General features: G+C 41.8%; 9 protein-coding genes across 9 annotated transcripts; 4 read left to right on the forward strand and 5 right to left on the reverse strand.

Moving 5' to 3' along the window:
* Positions 1–14: 14 nt before the first annotated feature.
* Positions 15–2,075, reverse strand: PAS_chr4_0134 (uncharacterized protein; the record flags this gene model as incomplete). The annotated part of the gene is made up of 1 exon (XM_002493495.1): positions 15–2,075. The coding sequence occupies one exon, from the start codon at positions 2,073–2,075 to the stop codon at positions 15–17; it is 2,061 nt and encodes a 686-aa protein (XP_002493540.1).
* Positions 2,076–4,728: 2,653 nt separating this feature from the next.
* PAS_chr4_0136 (Subunit of the histone deacetylase Rpd3L complex) lies at positions 4,729–5,892 on the forward strand (the record flags this gene model as incomplete). Its single annotated transcript, XM_002493496.1, has 1 exon — positions 4,729–5,892. One exon carries the CDS (start codon positions 4,729–4,731, stop codon positions 5,890–5,892), a length of 1,164 nt encoding a protein of 387 aa, XP_002493541.1.
* A 66-nt stretch (positions 5,893–5,958) lies between these two features.
* Positions 5,959–8,239, reverse strand: PAS_chr4_0137 (uncharacterized protein; the record flags this gene model as incomplete). Its single annotated transcript, XM_002493497.1, has 2 exons — positions 5,959–7,196; positions 7,270–8,239. The coding sequence occupies 2 exons, from the start codon at positions 8,237–8,239 to the stop codon at positions 5,959–5,961; spliced, it is 2,208 nt and encodes a 735-aa protein (XP_002493542.1).
* Positions 8,240–8,405: 166 nt separating this feature from the next.
* PAS_chr4_0138 (Small subunit of carbamoyl phosphate synthetase) lies at positions 8,406–9,668 on the reverse strand (the record flags this gene model as incomplete). Its single annotated transcript, XM_002493498.1, has 1 exon — positions 8,406–9,668. One exon carries the CDS (start codon positions 9,666–9,668, stop codon positions 8,406–8,408), a length of 1,263 nt encoding a protein of 420 aa, XP_002493543.1.
* A 694-nt stretch (positions 9,669–10,362) lies between these two features.
* Positions 10,363–11,529, forward strand: PAS_chr4_0139 (60S ribosomal protein L3; the record flags this gene model as incomplete). The annotated part of the gene is made up of 1 exon (XM_002493499.1): positions 10,363–11,529. One exon carries the CDS (start codon positions 10,363–10,365, stop codon positions 11,527–11,529), a length of 1,167 nt encoding a protein of 388 aa, XP_002493544.1.
* Positions 11,530–12,088: 559 nt separating this feature from the next.
* On the reverse strand, positions 12,089–13,909 carry PAS_chr4_0140 (ATP-dependent DEAD (Asp-Glu-Ala-Asp)-box RNA helicase; the record flags this gene model as incomplete). The annotated part of the gene is made up of 1 exon (XM_002493500.1): positions 12,089–13,909. One exon carries the CDS (start codon positions 13,907–13,909, stop codon positions 12,089–12,091), a length of 1,821 nt encoding a protein of 606 aa, XP_002493545.1.
* Positions 13,910–14,422: 513 nt separating this feature from the next.
* PAS_chr4_0141 (RNA binding protein, component of the U1 snRNP protein) lies at positions 14,423–15,559 on the forward strand (the record flags this gene model as incomplete). The annotated part of the gene is made up of 1 exon (XM_002493501.1): positions 14,423–15,559. One exon carries the CDS (start codon positions 14,423–14,425, stop codon positions 15,557–15,559), a length of 1,137 nt encoding a protein of 378 aa, XP_002493546.1.
* Positions 15,560–15,617: 58 nt separating this feature from the next.
* On the reverse strand, positions 15,618–16,088 carry PAS_chr4_0142 (Hypothetical protein; the record flags this gene model as incomplete). Its single annotated transcript, XM_002493502.1, has 1 exon — positions 15,618–16,088. One exon carries the CDS (start codon positions 16,086–16,088, stop codon positions 15,618–15,620), a length of 471 nt encoding a protein of 156 aa, XP_002493547.1.
* A 274-nt stretch (positions 16,089–16,362) lies between these two features.
* Positions 16,363–21,114, forward strand: PAS_chr4_0143 (Swi2/Snf2-related ATPase that is the structural component of the SWR1 complex; the record flags this gene model as incomplete). Its single annotated transcript, XM_002493503.1, has 1 exon — positions 16,363–21,114. One exon carries the CDS (start codon positions 16,363–16,365, stop codon positions 21,112–21,114), a length of 4,752 nt encoding a protein of 1,583 aa, XP_002493548.1.
* Between the last annotated feature and the right edge of the window lie 1,709 nt (positions 21,115–22,823).

A 22,823-nucleotide genomic window follows, 5' to 3' on the forward strand; every position in this document is an offset into this window, starting at 1 on the left:
GATAAGAGTACATTCTATTTCCAAAATTTCTTCAGCTTATCCCTTTTTCGATGCTTTTCTTTATCATTTGTAGGAGGCTCGTGGGATTGCGATGTGGTGGACGCCAAACTAGCAGAAGAATCAACAGGACCACCTATAGAAGGACGATGATGACTCTCCTGTTCAAACAAAACTTTTGGAGCAGACTCTCCCGCTGCTCTTCTTCGATCATAGAATAGCGATAATGAGGCTCTATCAGACGTCAAGTCAATAACATTATTCACAAACATCCTCGGAGTGATGACCTCATCACTTCCAATAAAAACATCTTTATTCAATAAACATCCAGCGTCATATCCAGCCTTCATTTCAGAGTATGTTATACCGCCTGCAGAATATACTACTATTCTCTGCTTAGGCGGACTATAACTGCTACCCTTTCTGCTCCAAGCAGCTCTATACCTTGGATTTTTGAGAGAAGTTGCCGAATCAGGGTTTGTTTCACTAACTTCCAAAGGCTTATCCTTTATGTAAGGAAATGAAGCTTCATCCAGGATTCCCTTTGATGCTAGTTCTACGATAGCCTGGATTGCTGGTTTATATCTGGATGTGTTTAGAACAGCATTACTATCTATCTTGTGCCAAAACTGTTTCTTGAAACTTTTGTCTTTTGGATGAGCTTTCAAAAGCTGAAATCCAAGTAAAGAAAAATTCTCAAACAATGTCATGACGTGTTCCTCAGCAGAAGCTAATCCCGCAAATTTTACCAGCTTTGATACATCTGCTCTAATCAGTCCACCTCTGTAGATGGCGTAAATCAGGATTAAACGTATCTTATCGGAAGTGGTAAAATAGTCTAAAGAGATCCATGAAAGTAAAAAAGATGCCATGTCTTTGATTTTTTCGCCATCATAAGAAACTCCAAATGCAGCACAGTTTTGCTCAAAATCAGCACACTCTGCCAAATGACGTTCATTATTTATTACCAACAGCTCTTCAGTCAATTTCTTGTGTAACATTATCTTCCTGCGCTCTTCGTCAAATCCATGCAAGTGAGCAACAATGAAAAGAAAATCTCTTGTTCCTGAGGCTTTATCTCTATCAACCATCATAGGGTTATTAGTTATCAGCTTATTCAATTTCACATCTAATTGATTGCTGGCATCTAAAATATGCATATTTCTCAACTCTTCCCAGTAGTCATCAATGGGGGGTTTTAATGAAGCTTCTCTATCCAATAACTCTCCATTTTCATTCTCCACAGAATAACGATACGTATTGGGATAATCACCGTCAACATTTTCAGCGAACTCAAGTAGATCAAAACACATTGCCTCATAGGTAAAATCATGCATCAATGGTGCCAGCAGGTCCATTGTTCTATCGGTGATGATAAAAATTGACCGGGGCCTTGGGTTATCACCAGGGAAATCTTGCTTAATTCTGCAATAATCATCCAGTGTGCTTTGAAACTCCTGTGCAATCATTCGGGGCAATACCGAGGACTTATTAATGGGATTCTGGGGAGAATAGTACCTAACTAAAGGATACTCTCCAGTTATAATGCAAAGATTCATTAAAGTTTGCACAGCTCGAGACGCTTGATATCGAATCAAGTCCAAACAGTTCTCATTGTACAAGGTTGGGAGAGAATCGGGAGCATCCGAAAGGAAGACATGACTTTCCAAAGGCAGCAAAGTAAAATCTACGGTCCTTCGCGTAATTGTGTTTGCCTCCAACTGTTTGTTTCCCATAATTAGATTCGTCAACTCTCTTGCTAACGGAGATAAAAACAACAAATGAGCTTTTTTGTATCGAGTGGGATTGATCTGGAAGTCTGCCAGAAGGCAATTAACTGAAAACTTTGTAGGTCCAATTAAATAGACTCCTTCCATTGAGAGCCGTATTTTCCGCTTCTTATCTATTCTTTCCACCGTGGTAACATACCTCAGCAAAGTGTTGCTGTCGATTAAGCTATTGACTAACCTCTCTGAATTGGCGTCCAGGACAAGACACTTGAGGCCATTGGACGTTTCCACACTCCCTATTAGTTTCAGTAAATAATCTCTTTGGAGGTTAATCAGATCAGAAGCCATTATTGCTCATAGTTTTGCTTCAAGTACCCTGGTTGTCTTTTCTAGCGGTAAATATTGGGATTACAGGAGCGGGTCTTCAAAAAAGATTACATAAGATACAGAAAATTCGAGGAAAACGTTGCCCTGCAAGGCACCAGCAAAGAATAACAGGAGAACAACAAATGCGCTGTTGCATGCGTATTATAGTTCTGTGCAACAGGGACTAATCGGATGGATTCAGATACAAAGCCGACTTCCTCTTCCTTCTTCTTTTTTCTCCAGCGGTTTCTCTTCCTCATCTCCAGTCATCGTCTTGTGCCACAGTGAATTCACATGTCTGACACCTCCGGTAATCTTTTCCAACCAGTTGCAACTTCCACGCCAACTAGGTTCCCTTTAGCTCCTTCCCCTGTAGGTCTTCCTGCAGGTCTATCACGTAACTTAAGAGAACCTTTTGACTGCGGTGCAGACTAATAATTTCTTAACGGGAATATTCTTCTTCGGTGATCAGACAACTCCAATCTACACCAATCCGTATGCATTGTGGTATTCCAAAAATACTGGGGACGGATTCAATGGATTGGCGATCTCCCAAACCAGCATCAGCCAACGTCATTTCGCTGATGGTAATCCTCCACAGTTCTTCTATTCTCCAGTTGGAATCAAGTATTTCGTAATGAGTGCAAGAGAGTTTGAATCCAACATTGATATCGATCTGGATACTCCACGAAAGTTCTCTATCAATGTTAATCTCACCTCGGGGTCCTCGTTTATACAATTCCCTGTTGTACAAGGAATGGGATTCATCACTGGTGTATACTATAACTTGATCCCTTACTTTCACTCTGCTGTGGGTATTAGATCGGTCGCTGGAGACATCGCCCCAAGAAATGGTATTGACAAATACAGAATTGAGCTCTTTGACGACTCTGTTTGGACTTTATACGTCAATAGTCCCCAAAGAATTCAGTTTGCAAGAAGAGGTTCCAATTCTATCATTGGTTCAAATTCTGTCCATGGAGCCGTTATTCAGCTGATCCGTGGATCTCATAGTGATATGGATCAAGCTGCAGGCTGCTATCCCACAGCTGCATCCGTTGCAGGCTCTGTTTTGGGAAGTGATGGGATATACTCAATCAACTATGCCACCACGGGGAACTCTAACAGCGGCAATCCGCTGATCTTGGCCTTGCCTCATCATGTCAACACTTTTACGGACTCCACTAACGATGCCAGAACTGGTATCAGGTTAGATGATCAAACTCACGGTACAATGGTTGGGGTTCTAACCAAGAAACTGGAAATGAGGTCAACATTGCCTACCAATGTCTCTTTTGAGCCATGGTCTCAAATACCTGGGTTCTCAACACCGTCGTACTCACAAACAGCACTAACTGCAATCAGGACAGCCGCTGTAAATGAGGGAAACAATGACATAGCCGCAGAATCAAACCTTGACTCCATGTATTTCAGTGGAAAAGTTCTTAGTAAGTACGCCCTCGTATTGTGGTCTGCATACTATGTCGTGGGAGACAGACAACTTGCGGAGAATATTCTTTCCAAAATGAAGGCAGCCATTGAGAGATTTTCAAACAATAATCAGATCAACGGTCTGGCATATGACACAACCTGGAAAGGAGTTGTTTCGAGCGGTGGTCTCGGAGGACATCCCGAAGTAGATTTTGGTAACACTTACTACAACGATCACCATTTCCATTATGGGTATCATGTACACGCTGCAGCAGTAACTGCACATGTTGACAAGGCTTTAGGAGGAAACTGGGTCGATTCCATCAAAGATTGGGTTAATACCCTTATCCGTGATTACGCTAACCCTTCGTCTGATGACCCTCATTTCCCTGTTTTCAGGGCATTTGATTGGTATGTTGGACACTCTTGGGCAAAGGGAATCATTGAAAGTACTGATGGTAAAGATGAGGAGTCCTCCAGTGAAGATTACCACTCCTATTATGGAATTAAGCTGTGGGCTAAGGTCATTGGAGACTCCGCCATGGAAGACAGAAGTAATCTGATGCTTGGTATTCTAAACACATCGTTGAACTCATACATGTTATATCGCTCAGATAACACAATTATGCCGTCAAACTTCATCCCAAACAAAGTATGTGGTATCTTCTTCAGCAATAAGGTTGACCATACAACATGGTTCAGTAACGAATTGGTTCACATCCAAGGTATTCACATGCTGCCGATCACTTCATTGTCTTCCTTTGTTCGTGATCCGCAATTCACACGTGAAGAATGGGAGACTAAGTTACAGGCAATTGTAGACAGTGTCGATAGTGGCTGGAGGGGAATTCTGATGCTGAACTTGGCTCTTTTCAATCCTAGAGCCTCGTTTGATTTTTTCAACAATCCCGACTTACCAGTCAGATTTCTTGATGACGGAATGACTAAGACATGGAGTTTAGTTTACTCTGCTGGAGTAGGAGGCTCTCCGGCTTAAATAGGGTAAATAGGAGCGTATTTTTAGTAGGGTGGTTGAATCTGTCTTATCAGGTTCACACCATCCCCTTATGTGTCCAACCGGCCATACATCCCAACACCAAGTTGGCTGGATCTCTAGTGTTATTGTTCTGGTCCCTCAAAAAAGTAGCTCATTATTCTGGTTCACACTGCTTACTCCCAATACACGATCGACCTAAATTGCAACATGGACGGTGAACTACTGGGTTGTATAGTAAGACTAAAGAATGCTCTGGAAAGGGAAAAATCCGGAAATACCTTCAATTCAGATTACGACTACGAAGACACGGAAGACTACCCTATAAACGACCCGCAATTTAGTGGATCGTTTGGAAAAAGAACCAACCGTGGTAACAAGCTCTTTGACTCATATTCAAAGGTGGATAGAACGAGATTGGGCTCTGAGTTTGAGTTTTTCCGTTCTGGAGTGACCAAAAGTTTAGGCGTTCATGGGTCGAAGATCGTCTTTACCAATAACTTGAAACGAAAGCACTATAAGGATGAAAGCGATGAAATATCACAAAAGAGAAGGACACAAGCTAAACAAATTTCCAACGGTAATAAAAAGTCTAAAGGAGAAGAAGCTGAGAATGAAAGTGAAGACTCCGAAGATGATACGGACGATAATCCATTCAACTTGATTAATGTGGGGGAAATTCTGGAACCAATCCAGGACCCTACAGATATAGCTACAAGACCTACGATACGAAGGACCTATGACCCCAAGACGAGTAAAAATCTTCAGAACTTGAGTCTGCAAACTATCCAGTTGATCGAAAAGGAACAGGAGACGGTGGTACAACTATTCAAGCTCATGGATTTTTTCCTTGGCGATGACTACAACAATTTTCACCCTGACCACATGAAATTACCTGAATACGATCACCATCTATCGTTTGATGATTTAGATAGACAACTTGAATCTGCTAATATTCGATGCAAAACCACCGTTGACAACAGCACATCAACGACTTCTCAAGCCTCGAGTATTGAGGCAAACAAAGAGCCGCCTGTGTACGCTGAAGCCAAAGACAAGCGTATAACAAGATCTCAGGCAAATGAGGGAGTTACTGTGACAGACCCCTTCTTTCAAACTCCAGAGTTTGTGAAGGATCCCAACTTTGGTATATCTGACCCAAAGGACGCGGAATCCACTAGACAATTGCTACAAATCACTTTACAGAGGAATGAAGAGTTCATTCGATGTTTGACCACTATACGGAACGGAATGGTTCGAACGGAAAGAATGAAGAACAGCATATTTAAATGGTGTCGGGAGATGAACGGTGAGACCGATATTAATATTGAAGGCAAGCCCATGACCAAGGATGACATTAGAAAAGAAAAGTGACAAACAGAGCAAATGAAAAATCTATTTCTTCAATGTAATTTTTATAGAAATACAGTTGACTATTATTCAGCTTAAGCTACCGGTATTAGTGTCCAATACCTTGTGCATGAGAGGGTTTTTCTTCTTGGAATCTGGAAAGTAAAACGGGGAGATGCATTGATCCACAATCCCCTCAAAGAGCTGGTAAATTATCTGCTTCAAATCGTCTCCCGTTTGCTTGAAATCGGGGTAGGAGTTGACTTCTAGAAGTGAACATTCGAAATTTTCATCCACCAAAAAGTCAATCCCAAAAACTTCAAATGCATTACTTAATGGTTGAAAGTTGATTCTGTCTACAGATAATGCAGCTTTGAAAAGCTCTTTGACGATCTCCTTAACTTGACCAAATAACTTTTGCTTTTGGTTTTCAGTTAACTTGGAGCTCCACAGTTCAACGACATTGGTGTTAGCATCTGTGATTTCATCGGTGATGACTGTCTTCTGAGCGCATGTATTTGTTAAATGGCCATTCAAAATAAAGACTCCATCTTCATCTTTTTCAGTCTTCTCGGGAGAAACATAGGGATCATTTGCAAACAACAACAGCATTTTTTCGAATACGTAAACCTCAAGGTCCCCATTGGCAACAATGTACGTTCTAATGTGTAGCTTCCTATTATTATATTGGGGCAGAAGCAAGGGTTTGTCAACATACTCTTGAACAATAAAGTGACGCAATTGAGAGATGATTATGCGATTGTCTGAGGCAGCATCGTTAGTCTCTTCGGCCTCTTCCTCGGCATCAGACGCTTCATCTTCGAATGAATCAAAAATTGCCTGTAATTCGTCAATAGTTCTGAAAATTCGAATGCCCTGAGCCTTATCGCTCATACTTGGTTTCAGAATATAAGTTTTGTGACAGCCTGAAGACTCATTCTCTTCCAATTCCTCTCTCAAATCTAAATACTCGTCCAAGGCATCATCCAAAAACTCTGCATAGTCTAATTCCAATTGGTACGATAAGGGTACATGGGTAGCCAAAATAGACTCAGGGTGCTTCGTTTTGTAAACCTTAACAGTGTTAGCTAGATAGTGCTTTCTAATCAGCGCCTTTCTATAGATATAAGAACAAACCTTGTATGAGGGCTCACTCACTATCTTGTCAAAGTTCAGTCCCTCATAATCGCCGTAATGAACTAGTTTGTGGTACTTCTCAGGAAAAGTACTTACTACTGGCACCTTGGGAAGTTTTCTTTCCATGGCATTGATCAAAGGGTCGAAGATGTAAGAGTTTTTGTCATAGGTGACCAATAGTACCGATTTATCTTCGGTCTGGTCGTCAGTTCTAGGGTGTTAGAGGAAGAAATAAAAAAGCTGTAGACCGAATTATACACTTACTGGAAATCAATTTCACCCTCAATGGAGTCAACACCCTTGTAAACTGCTTTAAGTGGAGTGACACTAAATTGTTAGTAGACAATACTCTGAAGAAAGGCAAAATAGTTACATACCTGATATTACCTTGCTCAACGACTTTACCATCATTCAGACCAACACTTTCCTTTACGCTGGTATGGACGGAATCAAAGTCGGGAGTCCATTTGAAAGTGGTTTTATGCGCAACAGTTTCATCAACAATATCGGATACTTCTGGGAGGTCCTTTTTCGATTCAATGACTTTGGTGAAGACGGAGCCCCATCTATTTTCTAAGATTGGGGCAAATATGGCCTTTGTATCAGGACCTAAGGAGTCTTTCAAGGGAACATTGATGGAATACAATTCAGCTTCAGGATGCCAGTTGTTATAGAGGTATTTAATCAACTTGAGACTCAGTTCGGAAGCAATTTTTAACACTTTAGCATCATGATCTCTGGTATAAAAAGAATAACTTAAACCGATAGCTCTTTTCCCGGTCAATGCCCCTTCCAGAGCACCTCCTAATGTCCCACTTGCCATTATATACAGAGCAGTCGAGTTCCTTCCGTAATTAGGCCCACTGAGAACCAAATCAACAGGGGGTTTATCTTTGTACAGATGATGAACACCAATATCGGTACATGATGCTGGTGTTCCGTCTATAAGTACCCATTCCTGAAGATTCTTATCCTCACGATAACGAGATACCGGACTGGCAAATGGGCCATGAGATGAGTCATCCATAGGACAATTCAAAGCAGAGTACAAGTACTGAGCGGTTAACTCCTTGCCTGCAAAATGAGCCTTACCGATCCAAGATCTCTGTTGCGAGGGCACCACAATGCTCAGTTCCCAGTCTGTATGATTCCTAATAGCATCCACTAAAAACTTGGCGTATGGAGAGGACATTAGATTGGGAGGCCCATCATCGTTTATTAGAAGAACATGCATTCTGAGACGGTTATTCAAGTATTGTACGAGACGTTGAAGAATGAATTTTCACTATCCTTAGGCGGATGGATATGTCTTCGCGCGGCTAGAGATCCGGTCCTAGTAAAGCTCTTCCCTCCATAATCTACGACTCATCTTGGGATGTCTATCTATTACTATGGGTAGCCTACACAACTCTCACTTTAGGCAGAATGTCAACCAAAAGATCATCTACTTTTAAGTGACTTGGGTCGTTGGACTTTTGGCGGTACTCAGCCAACAAATCAAAGTACTTGTCAAACAGGTAACTTGAGTCCAAGGGTCCACCTTTAGCCTCAGGGTGAAACTGAGTGGAGAAGATAGGACGAGAATCATGGATCAGCCCTTCATTGGATTGATCGTTCAAATTAATGAAGTATTCCTTAAAGTCGGAAGGTAGAGTCGAGGCATCGACAGCGTATCCGTGATTTTGGGACGTGATGTGACATTTACCAGTAGTCAAGTCCAAAGCTGGAATGTTGTGGGCCCTGTTACCGTACTTCAATTTGATGGTCTTAGCTCCACTAGCCAATGCCAACAACTGGTGGCCCAGACAAATACCAAAGACTGGTAGATCCAGATTCTGTTGCATCAGTTCTCTCAAGTTTTGAACAGTGCTAGCGCAATGGGTTGGGTCACCTGGGCCATTAGAGATAAAAACTCCGTCAAATTTGCTGGCAACTTTTTGAATTGGGTAGTCATATGGCAAAACGGTAATCGAAGCTCCTCTGGAAACCAGGGATCTCAAGATGTTCTCCTTGACACCACAATCAATTACAGCAACATGGTACTTGGCATTAGGAGATGGGACGTGGAACGGAGCCTTGGTGGTGACCTTGTGGACCAAGTTGACCGATCCAGGATCTTCGAAAGCAGCGTCTTCATCAGCATCATACTCTTCACCAACGGTCAATCTAGCTAACGAAGAACCCTGTTCTCTCAGGTAGGTGACCAATGCTCGGGTGTCAACTCCAGTAATTGCAGCGACCCCCTCTCTTTTACACCATTGACTCAAACTTTCGACAGCTGTCCAATGAGAATACTGCAAGGCAACATCACTAACGATAATACCGATACATTGAATACGAGGAGATTCAAAGTACTTCAGCAGATTGAACTCATCTCTGGTTTTTCCCGATGGGACACCGTAGTTTCCAATCAGGGGTTGAGTGAAGCAGATCATTTGTCCCTTATAGGACGGATCAGTCATCGACTCTGGGTAACCAACCAAGGAGGTGGTGAAGACAGCTTCTCCACTGATATTCTTGTTGGCACCAAAAGAGTAACCGTCAAAGACGGGGCCGTTTCTAATGGTAAGAGTGGCCCTGTCCAGTCTGGCGGATGATGACAATCTGGTCTGTTGAAAGACCAACGACTTGAGGAAATGACGATTATTTCTTAAGATATTCATGGTGAGGTTTTCCAAATGTGATCTGAAATGTAATCTTGGCAAGTTTGGTTCATAAAACGTCAAAAGACCACCTGAAGATAAAAAATAAAGTGGAAGGAGAAGAAAAAGAGGTTTTTTTCCAGATGAGTCTATGACTAAGATTTCTCTTCAAAGAATTTTTTCAAGGTTTGAGAGGGATGAAAGCGAGGCTGCTGCACGATTATCGATGTCATTCAATAGGGAGGTAGAAGAGAACTGAGGGAGAAAAGGCTACAACTGAACCTAAAACTAACTGAATTTGGAATGAAGCCTATTACACGAGAGGTGTGGCGCCTTTCCAAAGTCATCAGGTTCAAGTTATTGCTTTCTGGAGCAATAAATGATGTCAATCCCATACGGGGTCTCCACCCTTATAGAATTACTTATCTACCGGCTAGGTGTTGCATCGCGGACCAGCCCAATCGGGTAATTTTAGTTGAAAAGGTTTTTAGCGCGAGTCTAGTTATTACCCGGATAGTCTAATGCTGAAAATTTCTCGGACATTTTTGATCCGTACGTATATTTCAGTACGGAGAATCATCAACAAGAATCTTTCAATGCCACCAAAAAAAAAGACATTTTTCACCATCGCGCATTCACAGTAGCTTGAAAAAAAAACTTCACCTTCACCCATTCTCTTCTCCTCCACCTTTTTACCCTTTACTAAATTTGTATAATGTCTCACAGAAAGTTTGAAGCTCCACGTCACGGTTCCCTTGGTTTCTTGCCAAAGAAGAGAGCCTCTTCTCCAAGAGCCAGATGTAAGGCTTTCCCTAAGGACGACAAGTCCAAGCCAGTCGCTTTGACCGCCTTCATGGGTTACAAGGCTGGTATGTCCACCATCGTGAGAGACTTGGACCGTCCAGGTTCCAAGATGCACAAGCGTGAGGTTGTTGAGGCCGTCTCCATTGTTGACACTCCACCTCTCGTTGTTGTCGGTGTCGTTGGTTACGTTGAGACCACCAGCGGTCTTAAGTCTTTGACCACCGTCTGGGCTGAGCACTTGTCTGATGATGTTAGAAGAAGATTCTACAAGAACTGGTACAAGTCCAAGAAGGTCGCTTTCAGCAAGTACTCTGCCAAGTACGCCAACGACCCAGCCTCTATCGAGACTGAGTTGGCCAGAATCAAGAAGTACGCTTCTGTTGTCAGAGTCCTCGTCCACACCCAGATCAGAAAGACCCCTTTGAACCAAAAGAGAGCTCACTTGGCTGAGATCCAAATCAACGGTGGTTCCATTTCTGAGAAGGTCGACTGGGCCAGAGACCACTTCGAGCAGACCATTGCTGTTGACACCGTCTTTGAGCAGAACGAGAACATTGACGTTATCGCTGTCACCAAGGGTCACGGTTTCGAAGGTGTCACCCACAGATGGGGAACCAAGAAGCTTCCAAGAAAGACCCACAGAGGTTTGAGAAAGGTTGCTTGTATTGGTGCTTGGCATCCAGCCCACGTTATGTGGACTGTTGCCAGAGCCGGTCAAAACGGTTTCCACCACAGAACCTCTATCAACCACAAGATTTACAGAGTTGGTAAGGGTGATGATGAGTCCAACGGTTCTACCGAGTATGACAGAACCAAGAAGACCGTTACTCCTCTTGGTGGTTTTGTCAGATACGGTGAGATCAGAAACGACTTCGTCATGATCAAGGGTTCCATCCCAGGTCCAGTCAAGAGAGTTGTCACCTTGAGAAAGTCTTTGTACACTCAAACCTCCAGAAAGGCCACCGAGCAAGTCACCCTTAAGTGGATCGACACTGCTTCCAAATTCGGTAAGGGTAGATTCCAAACCCCAGCCGAGAAGGCCGCCTTCTTGGGTACCCTTAAGAAGGACTTGCAGTAAATACCTTATACCATACGTAATAATATAGTATAAAGAGTATATACTCTTTTTTCTTTTAGCTCTTTCAAACTTAGTTAGACTCTACTAATGAGTATATACATATAATATCACCACTGCAAATACACCACTGCAAACAAAAAGATATCTTCTTTATTTTCCATAACTCCTTCCACTACCCACTAAAATTAAAAAAGAAACACCATAATCAAGCACCACAACTGAGAAACAAATAATATACAAACAAAATTAATAATATTATCAGTGTAGATCCACTTGCTGTACTTTAACACAACGATAAATTCACACAGAAAAACGTATGCTAATCAAACAATCAATAGAAAAACCAAGAAAAATCAAATGAGAAGATGCTGAATAAACATGATGACTGTGATGAGCGGTTGGAAAGTGGAATCCAACCGCAAAAACTGGATTCCAGCAGGGTCATGCTCCCTGTTGGTCCAAAACTATTTGATACCTTTATAAATTGATACCAACAAAAAACGAAAAGCAATCAAAAAAATGCCTAGCGACAGCATCCTGTGTGTGACTGACTGGTGGTTTACCACCAATCAGAACCAGACGATTGTTGAGTAGTGTTGCTGCTTGGAGCACTACCGTAGAAGTTAGAACCACCGAAGTAACCACTTCCTCCATTAGCCCTACCATAAGTTTGGGAACTTGGCTGAGGCGGGTAGTTAGAAGATCTTCTGAAATCTTTTCCGTAAGCGTTTCTTCCGCCTCTTCCACCTCTGGCTCCGCCTCTACCCATAGTAGCTTCTCTGGAAAGGGCGCTCAGGAATTGAGGAACTTCTTGGTTAGCCTCGGTTAACAGTTCAATTAAACCCTTGATCAGGTTCTTGTTACCGCGGTTAACGAATGCAGTGGCAATACCAACATTACCAGCACGACCGGTACGACCAATACGATGGACGTAATCGTCAATGTCAGCTGGTAGATCGTAGTTGACAACGTGTGTGACATTTGGAATGTCTAAACCTCTGGCGGCAACTGCAGTGGCAACCAAAATTGGAGCAGCACCAGATTTAAATAAGTGAAGAGCATGCTCTCTCTCTTGTTGTGTTCTGTCACCATGAATGGAGGTGGCAGGGAAGTTTCTTGTGACTAAGAAGTGGGACAAAGTGTCTGCCATTCTCTTTGTTTCAACAAAGATAAGGGTCAGACCTTCCTTTATGTCGTCTGAAGAGGACAAAATGTCCAGCAAGACGGATTTCTTTTCGTCGTCTTCGACAGAAAGAACTCTTTGTGTAATGTTCTCGGATGTGGAACCAACACGACCGACTGAAAGGAAAATGTAGTCCTTCAGGAAGTCCTTGGCCAATAACTGAATATCTCTAGGGAAAGTAGCAGAGAACATGAGGGTGTGTCTCTCATTGACAGAAGGCATATCACAACCTTGGACAATGTGTCTAATCTGTGGTTCGAAACCCATATCCAACATTCTGTCAGCCTCATCCAAAATGAGGTATTTAATCTTAGCAAGCGATATCTTTCCACGTTCTAAAAGATCACTCAATCTACCAGGAGTGGCGACCAAAAGATCACAACCGAGGATTAAGTCTTCCATTTGGTCACGGATGTTAGCACCACCATATACTACGCAAGGTCTCATCCATGATCTGTAGGCAAACTTCTTAGCCTCATCGTAGATCTGGGAGACCAGCTCTCTTGTTGGAGCCATGACTAAAATAGTTGGATAGGCTCTGTGCTTGCGGAAAACGGTCTCCGACTCGACTTCGATAGGTGCTGGGCCTGTTTGGAAACACTCAGATAAAACGGGGAATAAGAATCCACCAGTCTTACCGGAACCGGTCTGGGCACAAGCCATAAGATCTCTGTGATTAGAAACGATTGGGACGGAGTATTTTTGCACTGGAGTAGGCTTAGTAAACCTGGAAAGTTTAATGTTTTCCAATAACAGCTCGTCCAAAGGAGGGCTGGTGAATTGGGTGATTGGTTCAGGGACGTCTTCACCGGTGGCTTCGACTGGGATATCGTCGTAGTTGTCAAAGTTCAAACCGGACGACTGGAAGGATGGATCCTCTGGAGTTCCAAACATCTTTAATTCCAGTTCTTCGTCTTTTGGAGCAGGGACGTGTTTACCTTGAACCCAACGGCCTTGGCCTCTTGTGGGCCCTCTTCCTCTGCCGCCTCTGAAGTTCATCCCGTTTCTGCCGCCGCCACGGCCAGCAGAGAAGTTATCTCTTCCTCTGCCACCGAAACCGCCACCACGGGATCCATTGTTTGCAAAAGCCGAGGACCCTTGACCGTTTCTTCTGTGTGGTGGGACGTAGTTGCTCTTGGACTGACGGCCACCTTCGTTAACATTTAAGTTGTTCATTGAATCTTCTAATTCAGACATATTGTAAATATTTCTTTATGATATATTATATGGACAAGACTAGAGTTTTTTTTTCTTTTCCTTTCATAGAGAGCTGAAAAAAAAGAAATCAGAGAAAAATTTTACTTCGTGCACTACACATAAACACACGAGCAACGTTACCCGGGTAGTTCTAGAGGGTTCGGCGAAGTTTTGGAGGGCTGCAGATGGATAGAAGTTACGATTATCTGGTGACACGGGAACAAGGCACAAAATCCGGAAAACACCAAGGAGATTTGAACCAATTGGGAGACAAGTAATAACTTGACCTGGACGTTATGGGGAGCAGCTATGAATAGTCTTTCGCGCTGCACTGTTCCCAGTGGCAAGTAGGTAATAGGTCAGCAGACGGAAACGACGCGGGTGGGAGAGTGGTGTTACTATTAGGAAAACTGTTCTCGCGAGGAACCTTATTGTGTGCTATGGTACATCTGAGATCGTTTGCGTAGACCATATTGATACCATCTCATCTCTTGGAAGTTTCACGATTTTCCAATGTCCCAACAGTACTCTGGTTATGGACAGCAGCAACAGCAGCAGAGGCAGAACCTCTTCCAGGTCTGGATGGGTGATCTTCTCCCATCGTGGGAAGAAGACACAATCAGGCAGATCTGGCTATCTGTAGACCCATCTCTATCTGAAAAGATACATTCCATAAGGGTGATAAAGGATAAAACTCCCAACCTTGCAAAGCTCAACAATAACCCAGGCTATTGTTTTTTGAGGTTCACGGACTATGACACCGCCAATGAGCTTATAACTAATTATCAAGGTAAACCTATACCCAACCATAAAGATAAATTTTTCAAACTCAACTGGGCCTCCTCTCACACGCAGAACCAGCAACAACAACAAGGATATCAGAATACACAGGATAGCTCCAACAGGACTCAGGAAAACTCGATATTTGTAGGCGATCTTGCTCAAGGAGTCACGGATACAATGCTGCTGGATGCCTTCAAGAAAAATTATCCCTCCGCATTTTCTGCCCGTATCATGATAGATTCACAGACAGGAAAGACAAGAGGATTTGGATTCGTTAAATTCAGAGACATTCAAGAGCTCAACAAGGCATTGATAGAAATGCAGGGATTTGTGCTTAACGGCCGTCCCATCAGAGTTTCCACTGCCGGTAGAAGCACCAGTAACACTAATGGGGGTCAGCTCAAACAATCAGTACAACAATCATCTACAGCTCCATCCTCATCGGGGTCCCAATCCTACGGCTTTGGAAATAGGCTTGTCATTCCGCCGCTACCATTGGCTCCACCTTTAAACCCAGCTTCTGACCCTAACAATACGGCATTAAGTGTAACCAATATTGATGAATTAACCGAGCAAAAAGAACTTTGGGAGTATTTTCAACCTTTTGGCAAAATTGTTCTTTTCAAACAAACATCCAAGGAAAGTGCTATTGTTGTGTATGCTGATAGATTAGGCGCAGAATTGGCCGTCAGAGAGATGAATGGTTGTCAAGTAGGGTTTTCACGCATAGTCGTTAAATGGGGTGAATCTCCTGTCAAACCACCTGAAAACAACTCTGACTACCCATTGACCAAAGATAACGTTCAAAACGAGTTCCAATTGAACGAGAATTTCCTAAAAAATCGTAATTATGATTTAATATTGTAAAGGCAGCAAATGTATAATATATGAATAAAAAAATAAATAATCAAGACTGAACAATTCGTTAGATGCTCTTGTCAATCTTGGCAGCATACAACAGAGTGTCCTCTTCAGACGACGCACCAAGGTCTTTGGCAAGTCCACTGAAGGGATAATTTCTTGGGTTAGCTGGCTTCTCGGGGTACAACCCACCAATATAAATGACACTACTGAACACTGCCAATACCCCGAAGAAAGTTCCAAACCATTTCAAGGCAATAGAATCTTGTACGAAATCAAAATGGTCAGGGGCCCACATGTCTAGATCGTCTTGCTGTGGATGTAAAGGTTCGTTAAAGTTTCTCTTATTGGCTTGGTCATCATATTTCAAGTATGGATCTCTTTTCTGTAGGTTCTCTGGTTTTAGTCTTGGGTAGTCACCATAGGAATAATTCTTTGGAATGAAGTGAGGCAAAAAGGACTTGTTTCTAATGAAAACACTGCTACTTGTAATGCTGTTTGTCTTGCCTGCCAACCTGTATGCTTGTCTCAACATGTTGTGCTGTAGGGTGGAATCTCCTCTTGGTGCTTTAACCTAATCCGTTTTTCCTATTGGGTGTGTGGGTGACGAGCGAGAAGGTGAAGTTGAGTCGTGTCCAAACAAAATAATGTTTCTCCTATGGTGTGCGCCACTCAAACTCATTGCTCGTCTCAACTTCTACACGCATCGACATCAACATCAAATCACACACTCTTGGGTTCAATTCGGAAGTCTTCAAAAGAACATCACGAACTTGTATTTCATTTATTGAACACGTGTTCCATTTGAAATGCCTAGAAGTTTAGCAAGGCTGCGTTCCACAGATAACTTGCCAACTCGCAGCTCCTCACCAGATACGGATTCTCCTGGTGCAAATGGTGGAAAGATAAGGGCAATATCTGAGGTACAATCTGATAACGAAAGTGCTGCGACTAAAAGAAGGCGAACTAGGCTTCGGTCAAGAGATTCTCCCGTTAATTATTCATTAAAAAGTTATAAAAGGGTTAGTGCTCGCCCTAATGACGCACATCCTAGTTACCTGAAGGAATCTGATAAACCTTTAGAATCAGTATTGAAACACATTGACCAGAACTTACCAAAGGAACAAGCAGACAAGTTGCACAAGGAGAACTTGTGCGATATTTTACAAGCACAGGAAAAAACTTTGGATGAGCTTTTCGTATTGCAAAACTTTACATTTTTGACTGATTTTGATCAGATCAATAGATCGAGTGAAATTTACCGTGCATTGATAGATGAAAATAATCTCTGGAACACATTAGCACCCGAGAACGTCAATGGTCGTGGTACAAAAAGGGTACATTCTCGACGAAGAGCTACAAGCAATTTATCAGGGCAAGAGAGTAAGCTAATAGAAGAAGTTCAAGACATGCTACTTGAACGACGGAGGCGATTGAAAACTAGTGCTGGAAAAACAAATGGCATTTCTCAAACTCACCCAAAGAAAACAAATAAGCATCAAGTATTTGAGACTAGTATTTCAAAGAAAGCAGTTGTTTCCAGACCAACGTCTGTGTCGGAGCACAGAGGAAAGAAAGCACGCAAACACATGGAAGAAAAAGTTCACGCCCAACAACAAGAGAGCGATGAACAATCGGGTTCTGATGACACAATGCAGCATGGAGAGGATAGTGAAACAGTTAGTTCACTCAGTGACTCTCCAGTTGAGCAATCATCTTTAGGCCATCTACCAAAAAAGGTTCATTTAAATTTTACAATTCCTAAGCAAATAGTGACACATCCTGATCACTTAACTAAGCCAGAATATGGTGGCAATTTAGGGAACCTACTAGCCTCTTTTTATTCCTTAGACGACGACATGGAGCCTTCCCAATTTCAAGACTATATCAGTCTGCAAAGGGATTTGGTCGAACGAATTCGCAAAGGTGTCAATGACAAGTTCCTCAAAATTGATTACAGCGAGAATGTTAATAAACCTCACGTTCAGGGTACAACTCGAGAACCAACAATGATTAAGCTGAACTCGGTGCATCATAGATACAAGGACCCTTTCAGAACACAACTTTTTCCACATTTGCATTATGACCATCTTCTAGCTCATGGAGTTTTCTACTCTAAGTTACTACATGATAGGAGAGTTTCTCGTATTCAAAAGGCAAAAAAAGTCGCTAATATGATCGATAGTCATTTCAAGAAACTCTCTCAATCAAAAGAAAGGGAAGAGAAAGAAAACCAGATTCGAGTCATAAAATTAGCTCGAAGGGTGGCCAAACTGGTAAAGAATAGATGGCTACAAGCGGAGAAGGTTTTTAGGATATTAGAAGACAGAGAAAAGGAGAAAGAGAGAATCAAGGAGAGCAAACAACATTTGTCTAAGATTTTGGAACACTCCACCCAACTTCTTGAGGCGCAAATGAACCGTGCAACTTCAGCAAGTGCTTCAGAATTGCCATCAGCTTCAGGTTCAGATATTGGAAGCTCTACTAATACAGATGATGAGAACATGAGCACATCTAACGATGAAGAAGAAGAAGATGCGAATGATGAGAAACATATGAAAGTAGACTCCTCACAAGATGATTCGAATCTTACTGTTGAGGAGTTAAGAGAGAAATACAAGCATTTGAGCCATGTCAATAACGAAGAGGAGATCGTTGAAGACCAAAACATTGAGCTCACTGCTGAAGAAAAAAGACTGTTGGACGAAGAAACGAAAAAAGTAAATCCTTTATTTGACAGTGACGATGAATCTGAGTCTGAAATTTCCGAAGATTCTGAGGACATGAGTATGGAATCGATTACTGACGAGGATGATCAAAACGGAGGTACTGATCTCAATGGTTCTTCGGGGCTAGCTTCATTATTTGGCCAAGTTAAAGAAGAAGAAGATTCCGATGACGAATCGGTTAAAAGTGATATTGAAGAATCGGATCAGGAAGAAAAAATCAAAGTAGAAAAGCACAATATTCTGTCTTCCAACTCTGACTCTGTTGTTACCAAAAAATCAAAAAGTGAAGCATCTGATGAGTTTACGAACGAGCAAGTCAATTCGGTTATCGATGTTCCCGTTCCTCATCTCTTACGTGGTACTCTCAGAGTATACCAGAAACAGGGTCTCAATTGGTTGGCATCCTTGTACAATAACAATACTAATGGTATTCTCGCAGATGAAATGGGCCTTGGTAAAACGATACAGACAATTGCACTCTTATCCTATCTTGCATGCGAAAAGCATGTATGGGGACCTCATTTGATTATTGTCCCCACTTCAGTGATGCTTAATTGGGAGATGGAGTTCAAGAGATTTGCTCCAGGTTTCAAAGTCATGACATATTATGGAAACCCTCAGCAAAGAAAAGAAAAGAGAAGAGGATGGAACAAACCAGATTCTTTCCACATGTGTATCACATCGTATCAACTTGTTATCCAGGATCACTTTGTGTTTAGAAGAAAAAAGTGGAAATATATGATTCTTGATGAAGCTCACAATATTAAAAACTTTCGTTCGCAGAGGTGGCAGGCATTATTGAACTTCAACACAGAACATAGACTTTTACTTACTGGTACTCCATTGCAGAATAACATTATGGAGTTGTGGTCTTTGCTGTACTTTTTGATGCCTTCAAGCAAAGCTGACAACAAACAATCCATGCCAGCAGGATTTGCCAATCTGGATGATTTTCAAAGATGGTTTGGAAAGCCAGTGGACAAAATGATCGAAGCAGGAGACGCATTGGCTGATCAGGAGACAAAAGCAACTGTTTCAAAACTGCATCAAGTTTTGCGACCATACTTACTGAGAAGGCTCAAAGCAGATGTTGAAAAGCAAATGCCAGCAAAGTATGAACACATAGTTTACTGCAGACTTTCAAAGAGGCAACGATTCTTGTATGATGATTTCATGTCCCGAGCTCAGACAAAGGAGACTTTGGCATCAGGAAATTTTCTCTCTATCATTAACTGTTTGATGCAATTACGAAAAGTTTGTAATCATCCAGATCTGTTTGAGGTTCGCCCAGTGGTTACGTCCTGGGTCTTGGAGAAAGCTGTGGCTACTGACTTTGAGCCAAAAGATTTGCTCATCAGAAGGAAATTACGAGATCGGGATGCAGTTGATTTGCAAGTATTGAATTTACTACCTTCACATAACGATTTGAATCTCTCAACTCACACGGTCGCTTCTACGGCGCATTTGAACGCCAATGCTCATCTTTCGAATCACATTCGGGAAATCGAAAAGGTAGTAAAAACTCCCGTTCCAGAGAACTATTATGATTTCCAAAGTTATTACAGGTATCTCAAGTACAAAGAACAACAAGATGCTTTGGACCATTCAACTCACGCACTGTATTTGAACCGACTAAGATGCGAAAGACGTCCTATTTATGGAAAGAACACTCTAGACCTCTTAAAAGTGGTCAATCACACAGATAAACCCCTCAAAATGACGGATGACAGGGTCCTGAGCGAGGCCTTTGACGACATGTTTACTACAATAGAAGAACGATCCATAAAGATGAAAGACATTTTTGAGAAGTACGCTTTTGTTACTCCACCAGTTGTTTGCCTCAATATGAATGATGTTGCTATTAATTCTGGACTGAATGGCTATCTGCGTACTGTTGATAATGGAATAAGTAATCCTTTCCACCAGCTCCAGACCAAGTTGTCAATTGCATTTCCAGATAAAAGCTTACTACAATACGATTGTGGTAAGCTACAAAAATTGGCATCTTTGTTACTGGAACTAAAATCAAATGGACATCGGGCTCTGATATTCACTCAGATGACCAAAGTCTTGGATATTTTGGAACAATTTTTGAACATTCAGGGGTATAGATATATGCGACTTGACGGAGCTACTAAGATTGAAGACAGACAGGTTCTTACCGAAAGGTTCAATAAGGATGATAGAATAACCTGTTTCATTTTGTCTACGCGGTCCGGAGGGCTGGGGATTAATTTGACTGGTGCTGACACTGTTATCTTCTATGATTCGGATTGGAACCCAGCGATGGATAAGCAATGCCAAGACAGGTGTCATAGAATCGGTCAGACTAGGGACGTTCATATCTACAGATTCGTTTCTGAGTACACTATTGAATCTAACATTTTGAAAAAAGCCAATCAGAAACGGCAACTCGACAACGTCATTATTCAAGAGGGTGATTTCACTACAGATTACTTTGGTAAACTCTCCTATAAAGACCTGCTTGGTGAAGAGGTCAGCAATGAAGATGATTCACCTTTACTCATATCAGGAGTCGATGAGAATTCGAAGAGCTTCACAAAAGTACTGACCCAGGCTGAAGATGCAGACGACGCAGCTGCTGCAAATGAAGCCATGAAGGAAGTTGAATTAGATAACGAAGACTTTGTGGAAGCTGATCCTTCGAGGCAAGAATCAGTCTCGAAGTCGAATACACCTCAGCTAGAGGAAGATGCTGTCAGTATTGAGCCAGCGTCTAGCACATTGACTATGGAGGAAGACGAATACGAGGAAGGCCATATTGATGAGTATATGATAAGATATATAGCATCCGGCATGTATTGGGACTAATGAATATATGATGACATAAATTTAGTACTTCTCTAATATTTATTCATCTTTTTAAAGAAGGAACTAAAAACGGAGGAAGTTTTTCGACGTAGAGAGAAACTTGATTCGCCATCATAAGAGCAAACGGTATACCGTTTAGTTAAAAGTGAGTTTGGAACACTTGCTGTAACTGGTTTTTTTGAGCCTGGTTGTCTTTCTGTAGTAAGAAATTCTTTACTCTTAAAATTTGGTGTTGAACTGGGTCTGCTGAGATCGGAAATGTGAGGTCTGTTGCTAAGTCGAATACTCTTTAAATTAATGGTACTCCTTATATTATTTCTAAATTCAGACATTGTATCCTTTTTTGTTAATGGAAGTTGTGGTGACCAAAAGAGTCCCAATTGGGTTTCAAAATGCACTCGCTGAGATCTACGGATTAGAATAGTTTGGCAATTGTTGGAGGGAAAAAAGGATAGATCTCTGGTGGCATAATCTGAATTCAAGTCGTTGATATCTTTGAAATGCGCAACGCTAAAGTATGTGACGCTTCTGAAATAGCATTCAGTTCTCTGTTCTTCAGTTGAATTATCTAAATCCAGATCATATGGGATTATCAAGGATGGATAATAGCTCATTAGGGAAACATTATCGTTTCGGGCCATATGGGAAACTCTATAATCAAACGGATAGGGACCGTTAACGTGGAATATTAGCAGCTCTAACTGTTCCAGCCATAAATCATATTCCTCTTGGTTCATGCAGATGAAAAGAACCTCATAGAGAGAGAAATCATGTTCCACTATCAACTTGAGATAAAACGGATAATCAGTTGAAAGGCCTTCTTGAACGATGTTGGTTTCAGGAGTCAACAGCCTACAAACGGACAGGGGTATGATGAAGCTGATCTTGAAACTGATGTTCTTCTCTGGTTTGATTAGGATTAAATGAGACTTAAACAGGACGCAGCCCAAATAGCCAGCTTTTAACCCCAGTTTAGTATTATAAATGGCATATAACCCTCCACACATTATCAATCTTCCAAATACTTTCATTATGTTTCCCATAGTATCGTACTTCAGGGGTATATTCATCTTCTCATTGTTTCCACGAGTTCTATTCAAGACTTGAGTCAAAGAACTAGTCAGGTCCATATCGTTTTCAAGAATAAATCCGTTATTCAGGTCATTTAAAGCATCCTTAATTTCAGAAAATATTATGTTTAGTTCGTCTAGACCGCTTGTATCTCTTGGGAACGTTAAAAGAATGTTCTCAAGAATGAGCCTATATTTTCCCAACCTTGCCACAGGTTTGTGGAGCAAGGAGTTGGCAGAAAGATCTGAGCACAGTAGCTTGTTGTCAGGAATGGTAAGCAGGTTACTTATATCATTTTGGAGTGAACTTTCAAAGGTTGAAAGATCAAACTGATTCAGAAGGGAAGAAACCATTGGGAAGAGAGTGAAGAAATCATGGTACAGAGGTTTACAAATGGCTTGAGATAAAATCACTTGTAACAGTCTGGATATATTGTCGGTACTTAAAGCCTCTGTGATTAATTCCTCATTGACGTAGGGTCCAGCTGAGTACCTCTGAGGGAAGCCAAACAATTCTGATTCTTCATAAAAAGAGATTGGATAGATTTTCCTTAAAGATTCCAGACATACCGAATGCTGATTGATTATCAAGTTTAACAAACGGTTCAAGTTATAGAAGGGAGGAGAATCAGGGATCTT

Source organism: Komagataella phaffii, chromosome 4 (assembly GCF_000027005.1).
Source record: "Komagataella phaffii GS115 chromosome 4, complete sequence".
In the NCBI taxonomy this organism is placed as follows: domain Eukaryota; kingdom Fungi; phylum Ascomycota; class Pichiomycetes; order Pichiales; family Pichiaceae; genus Komagataella; species Komagataella phaffii.